The sequence below is a fragment of the Mya arenaria genome, chromosome 8, assembly GCF_026914265.1.
Source record: "Mya arenaria isolate MELC-2E11 chromosome 8, ASM2691426v1".
NCBI lineage: Eukaryota > Metazoa > Mollusca > Bivalvia > Myida > Myidae > Mya > Mya arenaria.
The window spans coordinates 49,584,463-49,607,499 of NC_069129.1; the positions used below are offsets into that span (position 1 = coordinate 49,584,463).

The following is a 23,037-nucleotide window of genomic DNA, read 5'->3' on the forward strand; positions in this document are numbered from 1 at the left end:
AAGATTAGAGTTTTTATACAACGGTGCCGAATATACCAAGACTATGAAATGACCTCGAAATACAGTACATACAGTGCAATTTTCAGTAAGTCGGATTATTGCGAACGTACACACTTTTTGGAGTAGGTTAATTAAGGATGTTTTATATTTTGACTTGAATTTAAATAGATGATATATCTACAAAAAAAAGCATTCATGTAGGTCAAGGTGTTTTGCATTCACTGTCGACGGACCGTTCTGCGCGCAGTGAATGACTGTTATTGTACAAACGTCACGATTTATCATCTTAAAGAATTTTCTTTACAAAAAGGACCCACAGTATGTTGAAATGTTATGTAAGTTCATCTTTGTAGAACGTTTCAAAGTTGACACATGTACGTGACAAACTTAAGAGTGGCTTACCAGTTTTATTGCGAGTTTTTATAACTAAGTTTAAAAGCCAAATATTTCTAATCCGAAGGAATTGATTTAAAGTCATGACCCCGAATGTGACCTTAACCTTTGTCCCACGGATATTGGTCTTAAATGCGAAGCACGGCCTTCACAAAGTGTACATATATATGTATGGTATGTCTTTGAATACTCAATTTGAGCCTCTGAATTGTATTATCTTTATCAATTATCTCAATGTTTTCATGTTGTGCATGAATTTGAGTGAATAAATGTGTTGACTTGACTTGACTTGAATTATACACATAGTCGTCTGCTAATTAGACACATAGTCGTCTGCTTATTAAACACATAGTCGTCTGCTAATTATACACATAGTTGTCTGCTGATTATACACATAGTTGTCTGCTAATTATACACAAAGTCGTCTGCTAATTATAGACATAGTCGTCTGCTAATTATAAACATAGTCGTCTGCTAATTATACACATAGTCGTCTTCTAATTATACACATAGTCGTCTGCTAATGTTACACATAGTCGTCTGCTAATTATACACATAGTCGTCTGCTAATTATACACATAGTCGTCTGCTGATTATACACATAGTCGTCTGCTGATTATACACATAGTCGTCTGCTAATTATACACATAGTCGTCTGCTAATTATACACATAGTCGTCTGCTGATTATACACATAGTCGTCTGCTGATTATACACATAGTCGTGTGCTAATTATACACATAGTCGTCTGCTAATTATACACATAGTCGTCTGCTGATTATACACATAGTCGTCTGCTAATTATACACATAGTCGTCTGCTGATTATACACATAGTCGTCTGCTGATTATACACATAGTCGTGTGCTAATTATACACATAGTCGTCTGCTAATTATACACATAGTCGTCTGCTGATTATACACATAGTCGTCTGCTAATTATACACATAGACGTCTGCTAATTATAAACAAAGTCGTCTGCTAATTATACACATAGTCGTCTGCTAATTATAAACATAGATGTCTGCTAATTATACACATAGACGTCTGCTTATTATAAACATAGTCGTCTGCTGATTATACACATAGTCGTCTGCTAATTGTATAAAACTGGTTAAATCTTTGGTTTGGTTAAAGTTGGCAAAATACTTATTGATTGGTCAATATTTATCCCAAAATAAATAATAACCAATGGAATCAATTAAATGTGCAAGGTCACTTGAAAACAAGGTTTCCGATTTTTATACAATTGATTTTATTGCTTATCCCCTTCCAAAAACACTAGCTCAATAGCGATACAAATCACTTTAAAGGGACTCGCTAATGCCGTTGCACCAAATTCATTTTTCCCGGTAATGCAATTTCAAAATGAAAAAAAAAATATAATTACCATTTATTTTACTCTTTGATACCGATATTGCATAAAAAATAAACTCACAGTATAAATAAATTTTTCTGGCATTTTTGGAGCGCGAATCGACGCCGGTAGAGTCAAGAAAAAAATTAGAAAACTGACATTAAAACCCCACGCCCTCAATGACTCATACACTAACATAAGGACATCTTAACCATTTATTCCTTTTGTTGCTTCGCGTAACTAACTCTTTTGAAAATCGTGAACTTCAAAGACAATTTTTGAGCATTTATCAACATTTGTTGAAGTGTTCCTGCCGTCGGTATCTTAGTTTTAACACTTCTTAAAACATGCCACATTTTATTTCGTCATGCAAAAAAATGCATTGTACAAAAACATGAGCAAGTCCCTTTGAAGCAACCTTGACAATCGAGTTCAATTCGTTTTAAAATAGACACGATACAACTGAACCTTTGAAATAACAATATCTTACACGAGTGGGACGTCGGGTATGTCTTCGAAGAACCTGTGCAGCACAGGCTCCACTCTCTCCTTCATCATGTCCTTGAACATCTGCAGTGCACGATCCTGTAAAGGAAACCGCCAGATTTGGAACACGTGTCGGCTACTTTCGGAACATGCTCAATCATGCGTTTACGGACATATACGGAAATTGCCGAGAAGCAAGAACCATGATGGTTACACACCACCATTGTTATTCCCTATGTAATTCAATGTAAAATTATAATTTTCAGACAACATTTAAAGGCATTTCGAGCGAATGCAGGCTATGATAACCACATATATTCTTAAAGTACAAGCTTTAAATTACTTTTTAAGCCAATAAAAAAGGGGGGTCAAGTTATTCCTAAGAAAAATCACTCCACTTGAAAAACAAACTCTAAAAATTGCACCGTCCGCCATGACAGATCTTCCAAAATGACCTTTCAACTATAGGGCAGCGGTTTATGCTTTAATCTCTACTCTAAATGATAAATCAAGCAATAATAGATACTTAAGGTATGAAAGTTTCAGGAATAATGATAGTTTTGATTTACAGTGTATTAAGCATGTGAAAACATGTCTATCAATCATAAGAACATTTTTTTTTATTGAGAATTTTCCACACAACGGAAGTACATATGACGTAATGGTGACGTCATTCCTGATGCTATTACAAAAATATACGGAATTTCCCGAGAAGCAAGATCCATGGTGCGTTTACGGACATAAACGGAAATTGCCGAGGAGCAAGATCCATGATGTGCTTACGAAAATATACGGAAATTGCCGAAAGCAAGATCCATGATGCGTTTACGAAAATATACGGAAACTGCCGAGAAGAAAGATCCATGAAGCTTTTACGAAAATATACGGAAATTGCCGAGAAGCAAGATCCATGATGCGTTATCGAAAATATAAGGAAATTGCCGAGAAACCAGATTCAATTCGATACAACTCGCTTATAGAAACGCCTGTCCGTATTGTGAAACATCCCTCCCCATAAATTCTAACTAAATGTTAAGTGTTTATGTATCAATATGAATTGAAAAAGCTTATGTTGTTACTACTTGATTTATATGTGTAACTCTATTCCCAAACACTATTATTAAATGAGGGGGACTTTTGACCCGAATAGTACACCGTAATATACTTGAACAACATTAATCCACGTGTGTGACAAGATCATTTGGAAATATCTGATACCAAGATAACGAACAGTCTCAAGTCTGAGTTCAGACTCAAGTTGCAAAATTGCAAATCTTCATTTCATTGTAACTTTCCTTTTCGTTTATTATTGAAGATGAATTTTGCTGAACTACATAACTATTTGCAAAAAGTTCAATTATTTGCATTTATTTTTGTAAAAACCAAAGGAATAAAGATGTTTTTTTTTTGTAATTTGATAAAAGAGCTTCCCTGAGCCTGAGTCTATAATCTTGTACTTGAGACTGTTCGTAATAATGATCGTTATTGAAGTATACTCATGAGTTTGTTGGACAAGATGTTTGGATAAAACAAACTCACCGGGTCCTCTTCAAAGTTTGTGTTATCTGCCTTGATTTGTGCGAAGTATTCCTGCACCGTCCCATTAAAGCCAGCTTTTCTAGTTAACTGCAAAAGTCAATAACAAAACATGTTTACAACATTGAAGTATCATATACTTGACAGCCCTGTGCGATTTCAGTACTGCACTTTCAACGGGGTTATAGCTGCACTCTCATATACTGTCACTTTTTTTGAAAAAAAAAAGTCCCAGAATCGGCTAATTTGGGAATCAAAGCCTTTAGTTCAGTCATATTACATAATTCACGTTAAAACAAATCTCAAATATTTGGTAAAACTGCCGAAAAGGTTTTTTTTTTCTTTAAGCGCTTGTAATACTTTTACATATGAAACACTAACTTTTGAACTTAAATATCATTAATTTGATTTGATCTGTTGTCAGCAGTTTTAAATCACTGTTTTTCAGTCATTTACGCACAATTTGGCTCATTCAAAGACAAAACATAAAAAAGCTGTCAAAACGATCAATCTGTGAGAGTTTAGCTTTAACGCACAAAGAAGATTTATTACTTTTAATTTATTAAGCAAATGGTCGTATTTGGAGGGCACTTGATAAGAAGGTAATGTTTTAAAAAAGATTTATAAGATTCAACAGTTAAAGTTTACAAGCTGCTATTCTGCGTTGCCTTCACATCTAATATTTGTTTAATAGTAAGAAGATATTGTATAATTCAAACCACGACCTACCTTCTCCATTTCCATGTATGTGATATTGACCCTCTCAAGACCAAGGTCGTGTATCTCCTGAGGCGTTATGTCGGTGGAGAGCTGCCACTTGAGACACGCCCGGTAGTACTCTTTACCCCGGGGAAGGCTGAGCACACCCAGGGTGGATCTCACGTTGGGGATGTACCTCTGGGTGGGGGGAATAAACCACTTGTATTGGAGTATTTGTGAGACAGATTTGTGTCTTCGTTAGTACGCGTATTCATAAAGCATATTAGTGAATTCTTTCAACTTAATGAAAATAAAATCGTAATTTTGAACATCAATTATCTTAAATACCTCTACTTATCATCATATTTATTCATATAATTATAATGTTTACACCATTGTCATGCTAACTTTTATATATTTGGTGTCCAAACATTTTTATTTTCTTTAAAATCAAATTTGAAAACGGCAATTTCCACTTAGCAGAACGTGTGTTTCTATGTTACTTTTGTTTTCATAAAATAAGAACCAATATGCCAGAGCCCCAATGGAATTTTAATTATATATATGCAAAAGTTTTTTCAGGGCCCTAAGAATTGTGAAAATAGCAACACAAAACCAACAATTGCGAAAATTCTACAGTAAATTTCAAACAAAAAACAAGCAAAGCAAAAAAAAACCCTTTAAGATCATTGATTGAAAAATATTAGGATAATAAGACTGCATTAAACATTATGTGTTCTAATTTCAAACTCAAACACCGTTAATCCGAAGTCGTCGAGACCCAAGAAAAAGTTCGTTTAACGATGATTCGAATTAAGAATTTTTAGAAAAATGACAGCGGTCGTTGTACTAGATTTACATGTACATCTTAAGTGCGGATTTTGTATTGACACTTGGTGATTCATTTCAACATTTTATACTGAATGTGTGTATGTATATTATGAACTACATGTATATATAATAGCATGGTATTCAACTACATGTATACGTCTGTGTAAACGCTCATTCATGTACTTACGTCATTAATAAAGTCTTTAAGTGTCCGGACTTTACCAAGAAGATAACGGATATTCTGTGCTGCTTCTTCTTTGATCATGGTTCGCCTAAAATGAAAATAATCAAGGAAATGAAAATTTGAAAAAAAATAAAATAAATATCGCCATCAGCACAGCGTTCGTTTTCGACCAGGGCCAATGTTGTTATCATCATTTGACAAGTTATTCCATTCAGCCTATTGGTCAGCTAAATATACAGGCCAATCAAAACACTTAATTTCTTATCTTGAATTTAGGTTCTATCTACTGAATAATGCCCTCGAAAGTCAGTAGTATTAAGGACTTTTTCATGTCTAATGTACCATATCGTTATAAGAATATTTGAAATGCAGCGCGTAGAAATAGTTTCTGTTAGGGGCGTAGCGTGACGTCACATTGTTATCTTTTAATGGGTCATGCATCCCCCACCCAGTTGTTTCCGAGTTCTACTATTGACGAAAATGATAAAAAGGAATATTAAAAAGACACACCAAAAAACTATATTTATAAAGTTCCAAAGGAATTTTTCAGGGCTTTTAGCTGTGGGGAAAGCCACTGTGGTCTGCATGGTATGGTATTACATTTTTTTTAAAAATGAGCTTCGAAAAATGTATACATATAATATGAATAAATTTATTTATATACATTTTCATCGAAAGAAATGCTATTAAACATGTACTCTAAACCCATATAAAATGCGTTTTCAAAACATTTTATTGATGTATGTTATCATTAATTATGGTTTTAGAATAGCGCCACCTACATTGTTGAATTTGGTTCCTTCTCCTCCAGTTTGCTCGCAAACGGCTCATACATAGGGAAGGCGGTTACGTTCCCTTCAAACGCCAGCATTTTATCCAGGTCGGCCGGTACACTCGACTAGTTTACATGAAACAGACATGAAATGAACATGGTTTAAACATTGTTTATTAGCAATTTTCAAAACATGCAAGCCAGTTTGGCGGCAATATGTACAGTATTACAAATACCCGCTCCCTCCCACAAACACACATTTACTGCCGGTCATGATAAATTATGAAATTGAGGATTATGCAGACGAAAAATAAGTATTGTTAAAGCTGCACTCTCACAGATATACCATTTTTATTTTTTTTTTGTCTTGGAAAGAGCAAATATTTGAGTAAATATCTGCAAACCAATGCTATAAGATCGCTGACAAACGATCAGATCGCCAATTTTCATATTTCCGTTCGAAAAATAATGTTTTATGGCTTAAATAACGGTTTAAGAAAAAATGCATAAAACATCAATTTTTTAACTTAAATATAAAAATCGGCGATCTTTTTTTTGTCAGCAGTCTTATATCACTGGTTTCCATGAATTTTCGCAAAAATTGGCTCGTTTCACGACAAAAAATAAAAAAGCTGTCAAAACGTTCAATCTGTAAGAGTGCAGCTTTAAGTGTTAACAGTTCAACACATTTCGTGCTTGTGATATTTTATGGGCTAATGTCAATCGAGGGTTTTTAAATTTTCTTTTCATAAATGTCACGTAGATCGAATCTGACGAATGCCCCAAATATATAGATATGTAAGCCATGTCTATTTTTCGACTTGTTAAAACTACTTTCACTACTAAAAGGTAGCACACGCTTGGCTTCAGATCTTTGCAGTGCTCTACAGTGCAGTAACACCCAATAACTGTCTGAGTTTATAATCGTCATACCACCACCGAGCATGTAATGCACCAGTCAATTGTAACCACGCCCCCCCAGGTCCGGGGGTATACCGGGGATAGCCGGGGAAATGGGCCGTGTTTTTACCTTTCAGGTGGCCCCGCAGTGCCGGGTGATTGCGATGGTTTTGTAATATAGCGGGGAATTGGCAAAACCTAAGGTCCCTTGGGTGCGGGAGCATTTGGCGGGTATTTTACCATCAGTTCATCTCCGCAGGGCGGGGATTTTAGCCGGGGTTTGCTGAACCGGAAGTCAAAGTCCCTGCTATTCCCCGGACGTGGGGGGGGGGGGGGCGTGGTTACATATATCATAGACGTATAATATATCATAATGCACCGAGATGTATTAAAAATACCATGAACAAAGCTATACAAGACTTGTACGACGTTTAATTCAACCCATTGTATAATTGTATTGCCACTTAATGGTGTATTGCGTACAATGGTGCAAGATAAGGGCGCGTAACATACAATTATAGCATTCGGAACTCCTCGGCCATTTATCGAAAACAACCTCGGATGTATTTGGACGGTTTACATACTCAAAAAGCGGTACGTTTAAGTCCGCTGCAAGTAGATCGCGTAGTAATTTTATTTAGCAGTTAATATTTATGACTTAACTCTTAGAAATCTTAATTATATTAGCAATAATATACTTCACTGGCAATCAATTGAAACTCATGTCAATAAATACAACTCCTAAAACACTACATTTCATTAATGATATAATTAAAAAAAATATGAACTACTTGAACTGATGTACCGGCATACATCCGAGGTTGTTGTCGATAAAAATGGCCGAGGAGCTCCGAATGTTTAGTGCCACAAAATGGTGTATAACTTACAATAGACACCGAATGATACGTCGTCCCCATCTCTATTGATTTGTTCATCCGCACTATAATCTGGTCAATCTGCAAACACATAGAATTATTATTTAAAAATATACAATATTTTAAATGCGGTAATGCAAATTTTAATCCAAAAACAAATTTCAATGATACTCCATTTCTGCTTTATATATAACGAAGAAAACAATATGTTAAAAACTAGATGTTTTCAAATGTCAAAACAAATGACTGTGTGTTCACATAATAGAATTGCTTTATTTTATTACGTGTACTTATTTCGATGTTATGGGAGAAAACATGGGCGAATAAAAGGGTCGTTCCTTGTCAGTTAAACAAGATGATTTCAACCATTTTTAATACGTACGTAATCATTTATTTGGAGGTATTAATGAAAAAAATACGATCGTCTAGCTGCGCCAGGCTTAAACGTTTTATTTCAATAAAGAGCTCAAAATAAACATTAACATACACTTAATGATTATAGTCGAAACCCGTTGGCTCGATATCCCAGGTTCTTCGATTTTCGCGAATATCGAGCCAAGCGGAAATGCTTACATAGAGTAACAAGAGCTGTCGTAAGACAGCGCGCTCGACTTCGCCGCTTTGACTTAGAAGTGAATACAATAACAATGTAATATTACCAAGTTTGGTCTATTTATGTCAAACCTAACTAAAAGTATTCGATACATAAGGTGACTTTGATGCTGCTCTCCCACCTCCCGAAAAATGACGCAAGTCATTCCAATAACTTGATTTCCCATTATGAAAATGTGATAAAGAATATACAAATATGCCTTTCAAAAGAAATTAAAATAAAATTTAAAAAAAAATAATAATAATAAAAATTCAAGGGCCATATAGTATAGCCCTCCTTGTTTTCCCTTGGTAAAAAACTGGTTATGGTTGTTAAAATGTGCCTGTCAAAAGAAATTTAAAAAATATATATTCAAGGGACATAATTTGTATTTAGGGTTAAAATGGAGTTATGTTTCTTGTTGTAAAATGGTCGTAAATAATTTTGAATTTTATCAAGTGCATTTAATGAACGGTATAGAAGTTTTTTCATTAAAATCCCAACTTACCCTTAACTTTTACTTGCCTAAAACTTTAACCTAAGTCAATCAGGGGCCATAACTTGTATTAAGGATATGGAGTTATGTAACCTCCTTGGGTGATGGTCCTGAACAATTGTGTGAAGTATTAAGTCAATTGAATGAAGGGTATAGAAGTTATTATAAATATCCCAACCTGCCCTAAACTTTAACCTAAGTTCCATAGTCAATCAGGGGCCATAATTTGTATAAAAGATAATATGTAGTTATCTAACCTCATTATGTGATGGCTCTGAACAACTGTGTGAAGTATTAAGTCAATTGAATGAATGGTATTGGAGTTTTAAGTGAAAATCCCAACTTGCCCTAAAACTTTAACCTGCCATAAAACATTAACCTAAGTCAATCAGGGGCCATAACTTGTATTAGGGATAATATGGAGTTATGTAACCTCATTGTGTGATGGTCCTGAACAACTGTGTGAAGTATTAAGTCAATTGAACAAAGGGTATAGAAGTTATTTATAAATATCCCAACCTGCCCTAAAACTTTAACCTAAGTTTAATAGTCAATCAGGGGCCATAATCTGTGTAAAGAATAATATGGAGTTATCTAACCTCATCATGTGATGGCCCTGAACAACTGTGTGAAGTATTAACTTAATTGAATGAAAGGTATTGGACTTATAAGTGAAAATCCCAACTTGCCCTAAAACTTTAACCGGACGCCGACGCCGACGCCGAATAGTCGACCTAAAAACGGCCCTTTACATAAAGTTCAAGCAAACGAGGAATTCGAGACAAACGACTTCGAGCCAACGTGTTTCTATTGTTAACTTGAACGTTGAAGCTTTTCTAATGTAAATTCAGCGATCCAGTTAGCGGAAACATGAGCCTAAGTTTCATTCAAAACGCATGGAAAAAAAACCTAACAAACATGAGCTTAAAGATGCACTCTTACTACCAAATAAGATTTAACACAATTGATACAATTGTTTAAATATACCAAAAATGATAAATAAAAGTCGATAACAATGGTTCTTATGAAGGATGTAAAGAAAGGTGCAGAAAACACAGTATTCTAACCTATGCGATGATAATTAATCTTTTAGCATTCACCAATCATTTAATATTTTTACGTTTTCAGCTATAAAATACATGGTTACAATCTTGTTATCAGAAATTAATATTTTCCATAATTACATTATTTAGTAAGTAGTTAAAGGTTAACCACTCAAAACTTAAATTTGTTATACATGCGTATGTATTGATTTTGTATAAGAGTGTCACTTTAAATAAAATTTGATTCTAAATTCAGAGCGGCACCTCTTTCAAAGAATTAGATAACTTAAAAGCCAAGTCCTAACACAGTCATTACTTTAAAATTTTACGTCCTGAAAAAAATATGTTTATCATGGGCTGGGTTTAATCAATTCACTTAGTTAAGTAATAGATGACATGAAGTAAATTCATAATGAATAACAATGGGCGGTGTGGGCGTAGCGAACGAGCCCTTATTATTCATTAAGAATTTACTTCAGGTCATCTATCTGACTTAGAGTACAACCTTATTGGCTGATACATTGACAACGCAAAATCTGAATCAGGGGATGTGTATCGGATGAGTGGCAGTAGCTGGACCTTTAAACACCCGCGAAAGGTGAAATTCTTAATGATTAAATCTAGGGCTTGATGGTTGCCTATCTGAAATTTGATTGGCTTAAAATGTAGGTTGTATTCTAAACATGTACACTATAAACTCGTGCTACGCTATCATAGTACTTCCTACGACTCACACAGTTTTTCAGGACAACAGATTATATGACAGGCAGTAAAAGGAAACGTATCACAAAAGTATGATTTTATAAGGCGTATTTTTTCCACTAACCCGATCGACCCTTCTTTTTCTCCCGACCCTACACTTTTTTTCTGCCGTAAAATGGATTTTTTTCTCGTAATTTCCTAAAACACATAAAGTGTTTAAAGAACGTGTTAAATTTGAACATTTTATAATTAGACATTTCTACTATTGTGATCAGTGTGTGTATACCACGTGATAAATTGCGTCAAAAATGCTACGTCGGAAGGCAATATTTGGCTTTGAATGAAGACTTTAAACAAAGATAACTTATCTATTTCTTTACCATTTAAATGAAACATAGCGCAGTCTACGTCAAGGAGCCCCGCCTTCGAGTTTGATTGAGAGTTTAGTTCTTAAAAAACCCTTTCACAACACGGCCGTCTGACGGAGCACTGTCAAAACATTATTTGGGAAACAGGTTTGTCGAAGTGTTTGATGAAACTAATCACCTTATCAAACTTCGGTAATAATACGAAAGCGGGGCTTTTTAACCGGCCTAGACTGCCCTTCGTTTTATTTAAAATGGTGTAGTAAAAGAAAAGTTATCTTTGATTTAAGTCTTCATGTTAAGCGTAGCATAATATGACGTAATTTATCACGTGGTGTACACGCACTGGTGATACATGTATACATCCTGATATATTTTAGTCGGTGTGGCACAGAATCTCGGTTCTCCAAAGAAAAAAAAACAGAAAAAAGTTATGCCTACATATCTATCCTATTTGTTTGGAGATGTTAAAGGAAAAAAATAATATTTTTTTGGGCCTAACGCAGGTATTTCAGTGTAAAAAGAGGTGTACATCTGCGTGTGAAACTAAATATCATACAAACAATATGTATTGTGAACAAGAACACTTAAGCGTTTCTAGAGTACCATGTATGCTGCTTAACCTGGACAATTTGTAAATAGACGGTTATGTCTTCACCTCCATGCAATAACTCAATATCTGCTTCTATATCACCTTCGGCACCCCAGCGTATCATAACCTATATGATACCCTGGGCAAATCAGCTTTAAAAATCTCGTACTCATGAATAATTAATAGGTAAAATCAAGCCGCTTGATTGGTCGCATGAGATACACCTCATGCGGTGTGGAAATGGTCGAGAAGTTACGGATGTAAGCTTGGTTCGAAATAATCCAGTGAGATCACGGTTTACAAATCGTTTTAGGCAGGATATTATAACATATTCAATATTAACGAAGTTTCCCTTGCTAATTTGCCAAGGGTATCATTTAGGTTATGATACGCTGGGGTGCCGAGAATGCTTCTATATATGCAGATATTGGGTTATTGCACTAGGGTTAAGACATCGCTTGGCTCGATTACCTCCTTGGCTCGAAATGGATGTAAAGGAACGATTCTGTTTTATTCTTTGCAAAGCATTCTTGCTTGGCTGGAAAATCGCGACGTTCGAAGTACTTTGGCCAGTCCCGGGGTATCGAGCCAAGGGTTTTCGACTGTATTCTTTTGTTTTAAAAAAGTCTACCTACCGTATCTGTTTTTGAAAAGGATGTCACCCCAACAAAAATTGTCTTGGGTATATGAATCATAAATGTACCTGGTCTCCATATGCCTTGATTCGTTTTGCAAACTTCTCAAACATTTCTGAAGACTCAAATTTCACTTGTCCTGCTCGCGAGCCAAAGTTTGACTGAATGCCTTCAAGGATGTTGATGGGGTTCATGGGTCCGTAACTGCAATATTAGTTTTGTATATTTGAATCGTATTGATATTGTGGCAGATTTGATCAAGATATTTGATAAGAATCCATTCACCAATATATGTAATATGACTCCATTGACCAATATGTGTAATATGACTCCATTAACCAATATGGGTAATATGACTCCATTGACCAATATGGGTTACATGACTCCATTAACCAATATGTGTAATATGACTTCATTGACCAATATGGGTAATATGACTCCATTGACCAATATGGGTAATATGACCTCATCGACCAATATGGGTATTATGACTCCATTAACCAATATGTGTAATATGACTCCATTGGCCAATATGTGTAATATGACTCCATTGACCAATATGTGTAATATGACTCCATTGGCCAATATGTGTAATATGACTCCATTGACCAATATGTGTAATATGACTGCATTGACCGATATGGGTAATATGACTCCATTGGCCAATATGTGTAATATGACTCCATTGACCAATATGTGTAATATGACTCCATTGACCAATATGTGTAATATGACTGCATTAACCAATATGTGTAATATGACTCCATTGGCCAATATGTGTAATATGACTCGATTTGGCCAATATGGGTAATATGACTCCATTGACCAATATGTGTAATATGACTCGATTTGGCCAATATGGGTAATATGACTCCATTGACCAATATGTGTAATATGACTCGATTTGGCCAATATGTGTAATATGACTCCATTGACCAATATGTGTAATATGACTCGATTTGGCCAATATGGGTAATATGACTCCATTGACCAATATGTGTAATATGACTCGATTTGGCCAATATGGGTAATATGACTCCATTTGCCAATATGGGTAATATGACTTCATTGACCAATATCGGTAATATGACTCCATTGACCAATATGTGTAATATGACTCCATTGACCAATATGTATAATATGACTCCATTGACCAATATGTGTAATATGACTCCATTGACCAATATGTGTATAATGACTTCATTGAACAAGATGGGTAATATGACTCCATTGACCAATATGGGTAATATGACTCCATTGACCAATATGTGTAATATGACTTCATTGACCAATTTGTGTTATATGACTTCATTGACCAATATGGGCAATATGACTCCATTGACCAATATGTGTATAATGACTTCAATGACCAATATGGGTAATATGACTCCATTGACCAATATGTGTAATATGACTCCATTGACCAATATGTGTAATATGACTCCATTACCAGAAATGTGTATAATGACTTCATTGACCATTATGTGTAATATGTCTCCATTGACCAATATGTGTAATATGACTCCATTGACCAATATGGGTAATATGACTCCATTGACCAAGATGGGTAATATGACTTCTTTGACCAATATGTGTAATATGACTTCATTGACAAATATCGGTAAAACTCCATTGACCAATATGTGTAATATGACTCCATTGACCAATATGTGTAATATGACTCCATTGACCAATATGTGTAATATGACTCCATTGACCAAGATGGGTAATATGACTTCTTTGACCAATATGTGTAATATGACTTCATTGACAAATATCGGTAAAACTCCATTGACCAATATGTGTAATATGACTCCATTGACCAATATGTGTAATATGACTCCATTGACCAAGATGGGTAATATGACTCCATTGACCAATATGTGTAATATGACTTTATTGACCAAGATGGGTAATATAACTCCATTGACCAATATGGGTAATATGACTCCATTGACCAATATGGGTAATATGACTCCATTGACCAATATGTGTAATATGACTCCATTGACCAATATGGGTAATATGACTCCATTGACCAATATGTGTAATATGACTCCATTGACCAATATGTGTAATATGACTCCATTGACCAATATGTGTAATATGACTCCATTACCAGAAATGTGTATAATGACTTCATTGACCAATATGTGTAATATGTCTCCATTGACCAATATGTGTAATATGACTCCATTGACCAATATGTGTAATATGACTCCATTGACCAATATGGGTAATATGACTCCATTGACCAAGATGGGTAATATGACTTCTTTGACCAATATGTGTAATATGACTTCATTGACAAATATCGGTAAAACTCCATTGACCAATATGTGTAATATGACTCCATTGACCAAATATGTGTAATATGACTCCATTGACCAATATGTGTAATATGACTCCATTGACCAATATGTGTATAATGACTTCATTGACCAAGATGGGTAATATGACTCCATTGACCAATATGTGTAATATGACTTCATTGACCAATATGGGTAATATAACTCCATTGACCAATATGGGTAATATGACTCCATTGACCAATATGGGTAATATGACTCCATTGACCAATATGTGTAATATGACTCTATGACCAATATGAGTAATATGACTCCATTGGCCAATATGGGTAATATGACTCCATTGACCAAGATGGGTAATATGACTTCTTTGACCAATATGTGTAATATGACTCCATTGACCAATATGTGTAATATGACTCCATTAACCAATATCGGTAATATGACTCCATTGACCAATATGTGTAATATGACTCCATTGACCAATATGTGCAATACGACTCCATTGACCAATATGTGTTATATGACTCCATTGACCAATATGTGTAATATGACTCCATTACCAGAAATGTGTATAATGACTTCATTGACCATTATGTGTAATATGTCTCCATTGACCAATATGTGTTATATGACTCCATTGACCAATATGGGTAATATGACTCCATTGACCAAGATGGGTAATATGACTTCTTTGACCAATATGTGTAATATGACTTCATTGACAAATATCGGTAAAACTCCATTGACCAATATGTGTAATATGACTCCATTGACCAATATGTGTAATATGACTCCATTGACCAATATGTGTAATATGACTCCATTGACCAAGATGGGTAATATGACTTCTTTGACCAATATGTGTAATATGACTTCATTGACAAATATCGGTAAAACTCCATTGACCAATATGTGTAATATGACTCCATTGACCAATATGTGTAATATGACTCCATTGACCAAGATGGGTAATATGACTCCATTGACCAATATGTGTAATATGACTTTATTGACCAAGATGGGTAATATAACTCCATTGACCAATATGGGTAATATGACTCCATTGACCAATATGGGTAATATGACTCCATTGACCAATATGTGTAATATGACTCCATTGGCCAATATGGGTAATATGACTCCATTGACCAATATGTGTAATATGACTCCATTGACCAATATGTGTAATATGACTCCATTGACCAATATGTGTAATATGACTCCATTACCAGAAATGTGTATAATGACTTCATTGACCAATATGTGTAATATGTCTCCATTGACCAATATGTGTAATATGACTCTATTGACCAATATGTGTAATATGACTCCATTGACCAATATGGGTAATATGACTCCATTGACCAAGATGGGTAATATGACTTCTTTGACCAATATGTGTAATATGACTTCATTGACAAATATCGGTAAAACTCCATTGACCAATATGTGTAATATGACTCCATTGACCAAATATGTGTAATATGACTCCATTGACCAATATGTGTAATATGACTCCATTGACCAATATGTGTATAATGACTTCATTGACCAAGATGGGTAATATGACTCCATTGACCAATATGTGTAATATGACTTCATTGACCAATATGGGTAATATAACTCCATTGACCAATATGGGTAATATGACTCCATTGACCAATATGGGTAATATGACTCCATTGTCCAATATGTGTAATATGACTCTATGACCAATATGAGTAATATGACTCCATTGGCCAATATGGGTAATATGACTCCATTGACCAAGATGGGTAATATGACTTCTTTGACCAATATGTGTAATATGACTCCATTGACCAATATGTGTAATATGACTCCATTAACCAATATCGGTAATATGACTCCATTGACCAATATGTGTAATATGACTCCATTGACCAATATGTGCAATACGACTCCATTGACCAATATGTGTTATATGACTCCATTGACCAATATGTGTAATATGACTCCATTGACCAATATGGGAAATATGACTCCATTGACCAATATGGGTAATATTACTCCATTGACCAATATGTGTAATATGACTCCATTGACCAATATGTGTAATATGACTCTATTGACCAATATGTGTAATATGACTCCATTGACCAATATGTGTAAGATGACTCCATTGACCAATATGTGTAATATGACTCTATTGACCAATATGTGTAAGATGACTCCATTGACCAATATGTGTAATATGACTCTATTGACCAATATGTGTAAGATGACTCCATTGACCAATATGTGTATAATGACTTCATTGACCAATATGTGTAATATGACTCTATGACCAATATGTGTAATATGACTCCATTGGCCAATATGGGTAATATGACTCCATTGACCAAGATGGGTAATAAAACTCCATTGACCAATATGGGTAATATGACTCCATTGACCAATATGGGTAATATGACTCCATTGATCAATATGTGTAATATGACTCCATTGACCAATTTTGGTAATATGACTTCATTGACCTAGATGGTTAATATGACTTCTTTGACCAATATGGGTAGTATGAATCCATTGGCCAATATGGGTCATACGACTCCATTAACCAATACGGGTCATACGACTCCATTGACCAATATGGGTCATACGACTCCATTAACCAATACGGGTCATACGACTCCATTAACCAATATGGGTCATACGACTCCATTAACCAATACGGGTCATACGACTCCATTGACCAATATGTGTTACATGACTCCATTGACCGGACTCCATTGAACAATATGTGTGATATGACGCCATTGACCAATATGTGTATCATGACTGCATTGACCAATATGGGAAACATAACTATTGACCAATATGGGCAATATGAATCTATTGGCCGATTTTGGTCAAAATATCCAAGTCTACCCAAAAAACAACTTATTGTGGCTATAAAGGCATTCGTATATATAATTCCTACGAACTAATTACAGGCATACATGCATAATATGCAAATGGAAAATGACTATGAATAAAAGCGTACATCTATACATAATGACACACTAATTATTCCATAAGATTTAATAAACAAATTTCACTTACTATCTCCACTCGTATCCGTCTAGCCATGATTGAATGGTGTCCACAAGTACGTCATACGTGATGGCCTCCCCTGCGTCAAGCGAGTTCCGTTGTACGGAGGATTGGACCTTGGTCAGAAAATTATCCAGCCATTCCTGCAAAATAAATAGCGGTGTAATGTTCGATATTTTATATTAAAGCATAAATACAAGAATGTAAATTGGTTAAATCGAGTGGGTTGTTCATCGGTTTGCACATGCGCGCAGACCGTATGGAGATATTCGCGTCAACACTAAGTTATGTATAATTTCTTTTAAGCTTAATTAAACCATCAAATCGGCAATCGGATAATGCCTTACCAAGAGGAAGATTCTTAGGACTTATTTATTTATGTAAGCTTTCTTTTGCATAAGGCCAAGGCCAAAACATTATTTTCTCCAAAAAATAGGGTAAATAAGAAGGCATTTTTTTTTTGGGGGGGGGAGGGGGGGGCAACCTAGATGTTGTACCAAACCGACCTATATCAGCGTATGTCGCTATTGTAGAACATTTTAGGTATAAAATGGTCAAATTTTAACATGTTTAATCAAATAAATGCACATGTTTTAGGACATTACGAATTAAAATCAACAATACGGCAAAAAATGTAGGGTTGGGAGGAAAAAGTACAAACAACATGTACCGAAATTCACAATTCAGGTGTTTAGAACAAAAACTACCGTCAAATGTTATCGCGTGGGCGTGGCTTACCTTTCGCGTGTCGATAGCCGCGATGCTGTAGTCCTCAAGAAGATCAGTGTAGTTGCTGTTGCCAACGTTACTAGCGAACTCAGGGTTATTGCGCATGCGCCACTGCCAGAACTCGTCCAATAGAATGTCAAACACGTGGCCGTTACACACCACTGAAGAGTAAAGCAGTTAAAAATTGTAGAGTCTGCGGAGAGCAGGAGCCCAGCTAGGCCGAAAAAACTTGTAGGCCCGATGGTTCTATGTCAGTTCGAGGATTTTTATATGTGCATTACACTCACTTAATTATACTTGCAATTATGACAATAAAATCAAGCAATACACCCTGCACGATGTTTGAATAAACACCAAACTTTGGTTAAAAAACAACAACAAACATCTGAGTTGCTCAAGGTGTTCGAGTAGCTATTAGTTTTAATTGCATTTTTGGGTTACTTGTATTTAAATTTTATCATTTTTCAAAAAAGTTGAAGGCACAGGCCTACAAGGCCTATATGTAGCTACGCCACTGGAGAGAATATAACTGCACCGACAGGAGAGTCTTGTTGTTGAGCGTTAAAAATCACCTTGATTTAAAGCTGTACTCTCACAGATTGACAGTTTAGACCTTTTTTAGTTTGTTTTTATTTCAGAATCAGCTGATTTTGGTGCCAATGCATTCAATTCAGTCATGTAAGATAACTGACAATAAAACAGATCTCAGTTATTTTTAAAAACTGCCGAAAATTTATTATTTATTTAAGTGTTAGTAACGCTTTTAAGTATAAAACATCAAATTTCGAACGTAAATATGAAAACTGCGATCTGATCTTTTGTCAGCAACCTTGCATCACAAGTTTTCAGACATCTACCCAAAAATTGCTCATCCCAAGACAAAAATAAAGATGTCAAAACGGTGAGAGTTTAGCTTTAATAGCAATAATAAAAGTCATTGAAGCCCCGATGCCCATAAGCTATTAAGCTTAAGTTTCTTAAGTTTTCCTATCCATTTATTTCAGTAAATCAGAAAGTCAGTCGTTTTAATCAGGTGAAGCGGTATTTATAAAACAGTGGCTGGCCCAGTTAGTGGATCACGGTAGTTTAAACAATTTTATGTATTGAAGATTGTTAGTATGTAGTTACTGAAAATAAATGGTTATGCGACTGTATCCCATCAAACCACCATTTATTGTTGTAGTTATAAGTACATACTTTCCCTCTTTAACCCATTACATGAAATCAAACAATAACAGAATGGATAAATACCGAGATGGGATGACCTTAACCCACTATGTTATGCAAAGGCCCCAAGGGCTGTCTCATTTAGTGAACCATCAGAAAGCCAAACACATAATTAAACAATGCATTGATGTCTTACCACTCCAAAGAAACATATAAGGTTAACATTCGTGACAAACTGTTCGCTAAATAATACGATAAGTACTAGGGGCTCCCCCCCCCACACACTAATATCCAAGTTTACTTTTTATTTCAATACAGGACTTTAAAAATTGTTATTCATCCCTTTTAACATATCAAAACAATTGTATTAATTGTGGTAAATCTTAGTTGGGAGTAAGAGTGCATCTTTAAGCGGTATTTGAATGTGCACTTCAGAAAGCAGGTATTGAATCCGACCCAAATTGGAGTTTATTTTGATATAATATTTGATTGAAGACTCGATACTTCCATTAAATCTCCGGTTTGAAATTCATACTGTCATGAATTAGAACTTTGTAATTTAAAGAAGAGCTCAAGAAACGTCAAAAAAGACCATGGACAGGGGCGGATCCAGGAATTGACGTTAGAGGGGTCGTAACTAAGGCGGGGAGCAACCTTTTTTACATGCGCATCTCCCCCAGAACCGAAAGTATATGGCATAACCTGTTTGCAAGTGGATTTTTGGATATCTCCATCAAGAGAATTAAAACAATTTGTATAGTCAGAAATGGTGCATTATGAGCGTATTTTTATAACTTTTTTCTCCCATATTGATATAAAAAATAAACTTGGGACGGTTTTAGAGGCGGCGCGCGCCAGGTGCGCCCCCTCTTAACCCGCAAGTTGATTGGTCATGTATAAATAAAAAAGCTGAGTGATTTTCAAATATTGTGTTTATATTATTCATCCACTCCTTTATTTTTCTTACACATGACTCATTCCTAATCTTTAAGTTTAATTTACGCTTTAGCAATTTGTGTTTTTATTTAAGATAAGGTGTAATAAGCAAGCGCAGACGTTGGTTATGCATGTCCGTCCGGTTTGTTTTGAAAATCTCTCCAATTATTATGGCCCAAACCATCGACAGAAATAGGCAAACGTCACTTAACTTCCTATTTTTTGCGGTAAAGTACATAAGGAAACGAGTGCTTTTCTTCAGTTTTATTCAATTCAAAATTCAAGCTTTGTACAATATGTCTAGGCTTAATAATTTACAAAATACGTTTTTGTCAATGTTTTGGTTTCCATAGAATTGATTGAATAAATGTTTGAATTCATACACCCTGTGTTTGTATTTGGGAGGTTTATACTTTTTCTCAAAGAAAATGTAAATAGTGTACTAATTGTCTGTAATACCCTTAACTGTAGAGTATACATCCACGACGGAAATAAGATAATTTGGCTATATATCGACACGGTATATTTGTAATTCAGATTCGTCGATTAGCTGTCAATCTAGATCTATATACATGAAGTGTTTGCTCTTTGATATATTGGCCACAATTTCTCGAAATATCTTAAGTGTCTTGTATAACAAGATAAACATATGGTTGATTTAATTAAAATATACATTCTTAAAAGCTCTCGGACTTAAAAAGAAACAAGATTAATGATAAACCAGATTAATAAAAAAAAACAAGATTAGTTAAAGCTGCACTGTACTCTCACAGATTGAACGTTTTGGTAACTTTTTTTATTTTTTGTCTTGGAACGAGCCAATTTTTGCGAAAATGCAGAGAAATCAGTTATATAAGACGGCTGACAAAAATAAGATCGCAGATCTGTATATTTCAGTTCAAAAATTGATGTTTTATGCATTATTCTTAAACCGTAATTTTCGTACGGTAATATGAAAATCTGTGATCTGATGTTTTGTCAGCAATCTTTTATCATTGGTTTGCAGATATTTACGCAAAAATGTGCTCTTTCCAAGACAAAAAATAAAAAAAAGTTGTAAAATCGGTATATCCGTGAGAGTGCAGCTTTAAGAAATTTGGCTGAATGAAATAAACTTCTTAAGCTTATAACACGTAAAAACATCCTTCAAACTGTAGCTTGTCGTTTACACAAACACAAACTTTAATGAGTTAATTGCAGATCACAATCTCTCTTGAAACAAACGAACCAAACACCTTAGGTTTGTGTTCCCCTGTAGTACGTATTTATTCCCTCTACCTGTATTCAAATTAAGTTTTTTAAGAACACCAGAGTGAATATGCACCAATTGAAAGATTCCGCATGTTGCAATTGAATCTTATTATATGTTGTACCATTTACTGCCTTATTCGCCGTTTGATAGCAACAACACGACCATCACCACCACCACCACCACCAACAACAACAACAACAACAACAACAACGCCATCACCAACACCACCACCACCAACAACAACAACAAAAACACCAATAATACCATAATATACTGACTTTAAATGATTAAATGAATGAATTTCTTTTATAACGGATTTCATTTACTAAATAAACTTCAGACTTAATGACTATATTCGAATGAATTGACATAATAAAAATGTTATCAACAAACTGTGTTGTATACATACCGATTATGCAGCACCAAGATATCATTGACTTAAACATATTTTCCTCGTTTTGTGTCCAATAATTAAAAATACATTACACGAAGACTTCAACGCGATTAGGAGCTCACTAGATAAGCGCGCAGACGGATGTTTTCAGTTAATAGCTTTTCATGCATATATATATAGATCACGCAGGCCGGGTTCAGTGGTGTGCATTCAACCTTCAACGCCGAGGGAGTATTTCAAAGTTAACTAGAGCGTATACAGGATTTGGCGTAAGAGGGGGAGTTATTTAGGGGCACTCCATTAAACCGCATTTCAAATAGTTTAAAATGTTTACTTGAGGAGGTGTGGTTAAATTTCCCTCAAGACATACAATTTTAAGTTCAAATGGTGCGTTTTTATCGTATTTGATTACTTTTTTCTCCGATATTGACATAAACAGTAAACTTGGACGATTTAAGGGGAGGGAGGCGGGAGGAGGGGGGGGGGGGGGGGGCGAGTGCATCCTCCCTGGATACGCCAGTGGTAAGGTAAGGATTTGAAGGATCAGAGGCACATGTTATATTTTGAAAACATCTGTATAAGAAAAAGGTTTAGAAATATTTAGCATTAAGATAACAGAGACAAATAAACAAGAAATGTGTTTCAAGAGTGACTTTATCATACAAAAAGCAGCATAATTATTTCATTTACGTAAAGCGTTAACGCAAGTTATATGAGGTTGGCCGTTTATTTAGTACAT

General features: G+C 35.0%; 1 protein-coding gene across 1 annotated transcript in view; it reads right to left on the reverse strand.

The window, feature by feature from the left end:
• Window positions 1-22,454, reverse strand: part of LOC128245102 (uncharacterized) — a 36,697-nt gene extending 14,243 nt beyond the window's left edge. The window contains exons 1-10 of the mRNA XM_052963320.1: window positions 22,314-22,454; window positions 18,559-18,710; window positions 17,830-17,963; window positions 12,526-12,661; window positions 8,045-8,113; window positions 6,268-6,383; window positions 5,489-5,573; window positions 4,501-4,668; window positions 3,775-3,861; window positions 2,240-2,334 (exon numbers count right to left, since the gene is read on the reverse strand). Of these exons, the coding sequence (XP_052819280.1) occupies window positions 2,240-2,334; window positions 3,775-3,861; window positions 4,501-4,668; window positions 5,489-5,573; window positions 6,268-6,383; window positions 8,045-8,113; window positions 12,526-12,661; window positions 17,830-17,963; window positions 18,559-18,710; window positions 22,314-22,350 (1,079 nt within the window). The 5' untranslated portion in view covers window positions 22,351-22,454. The remainder of the gene's footprint in view (window positions 1-2,239; window positions 2,335-3,774; window positions 3,862-4,500; window positions 4,669-5,488; window positions 5,574-6,267; window positions 6,384-8,044; window positions 8,114-12,525; window positions 12,662-17,829; window positions 17,964-18,558; window positions 18,711-22,313) is intronic.
• Window positions 22,455-23,037: the final 583 nt, after the last annotated feature.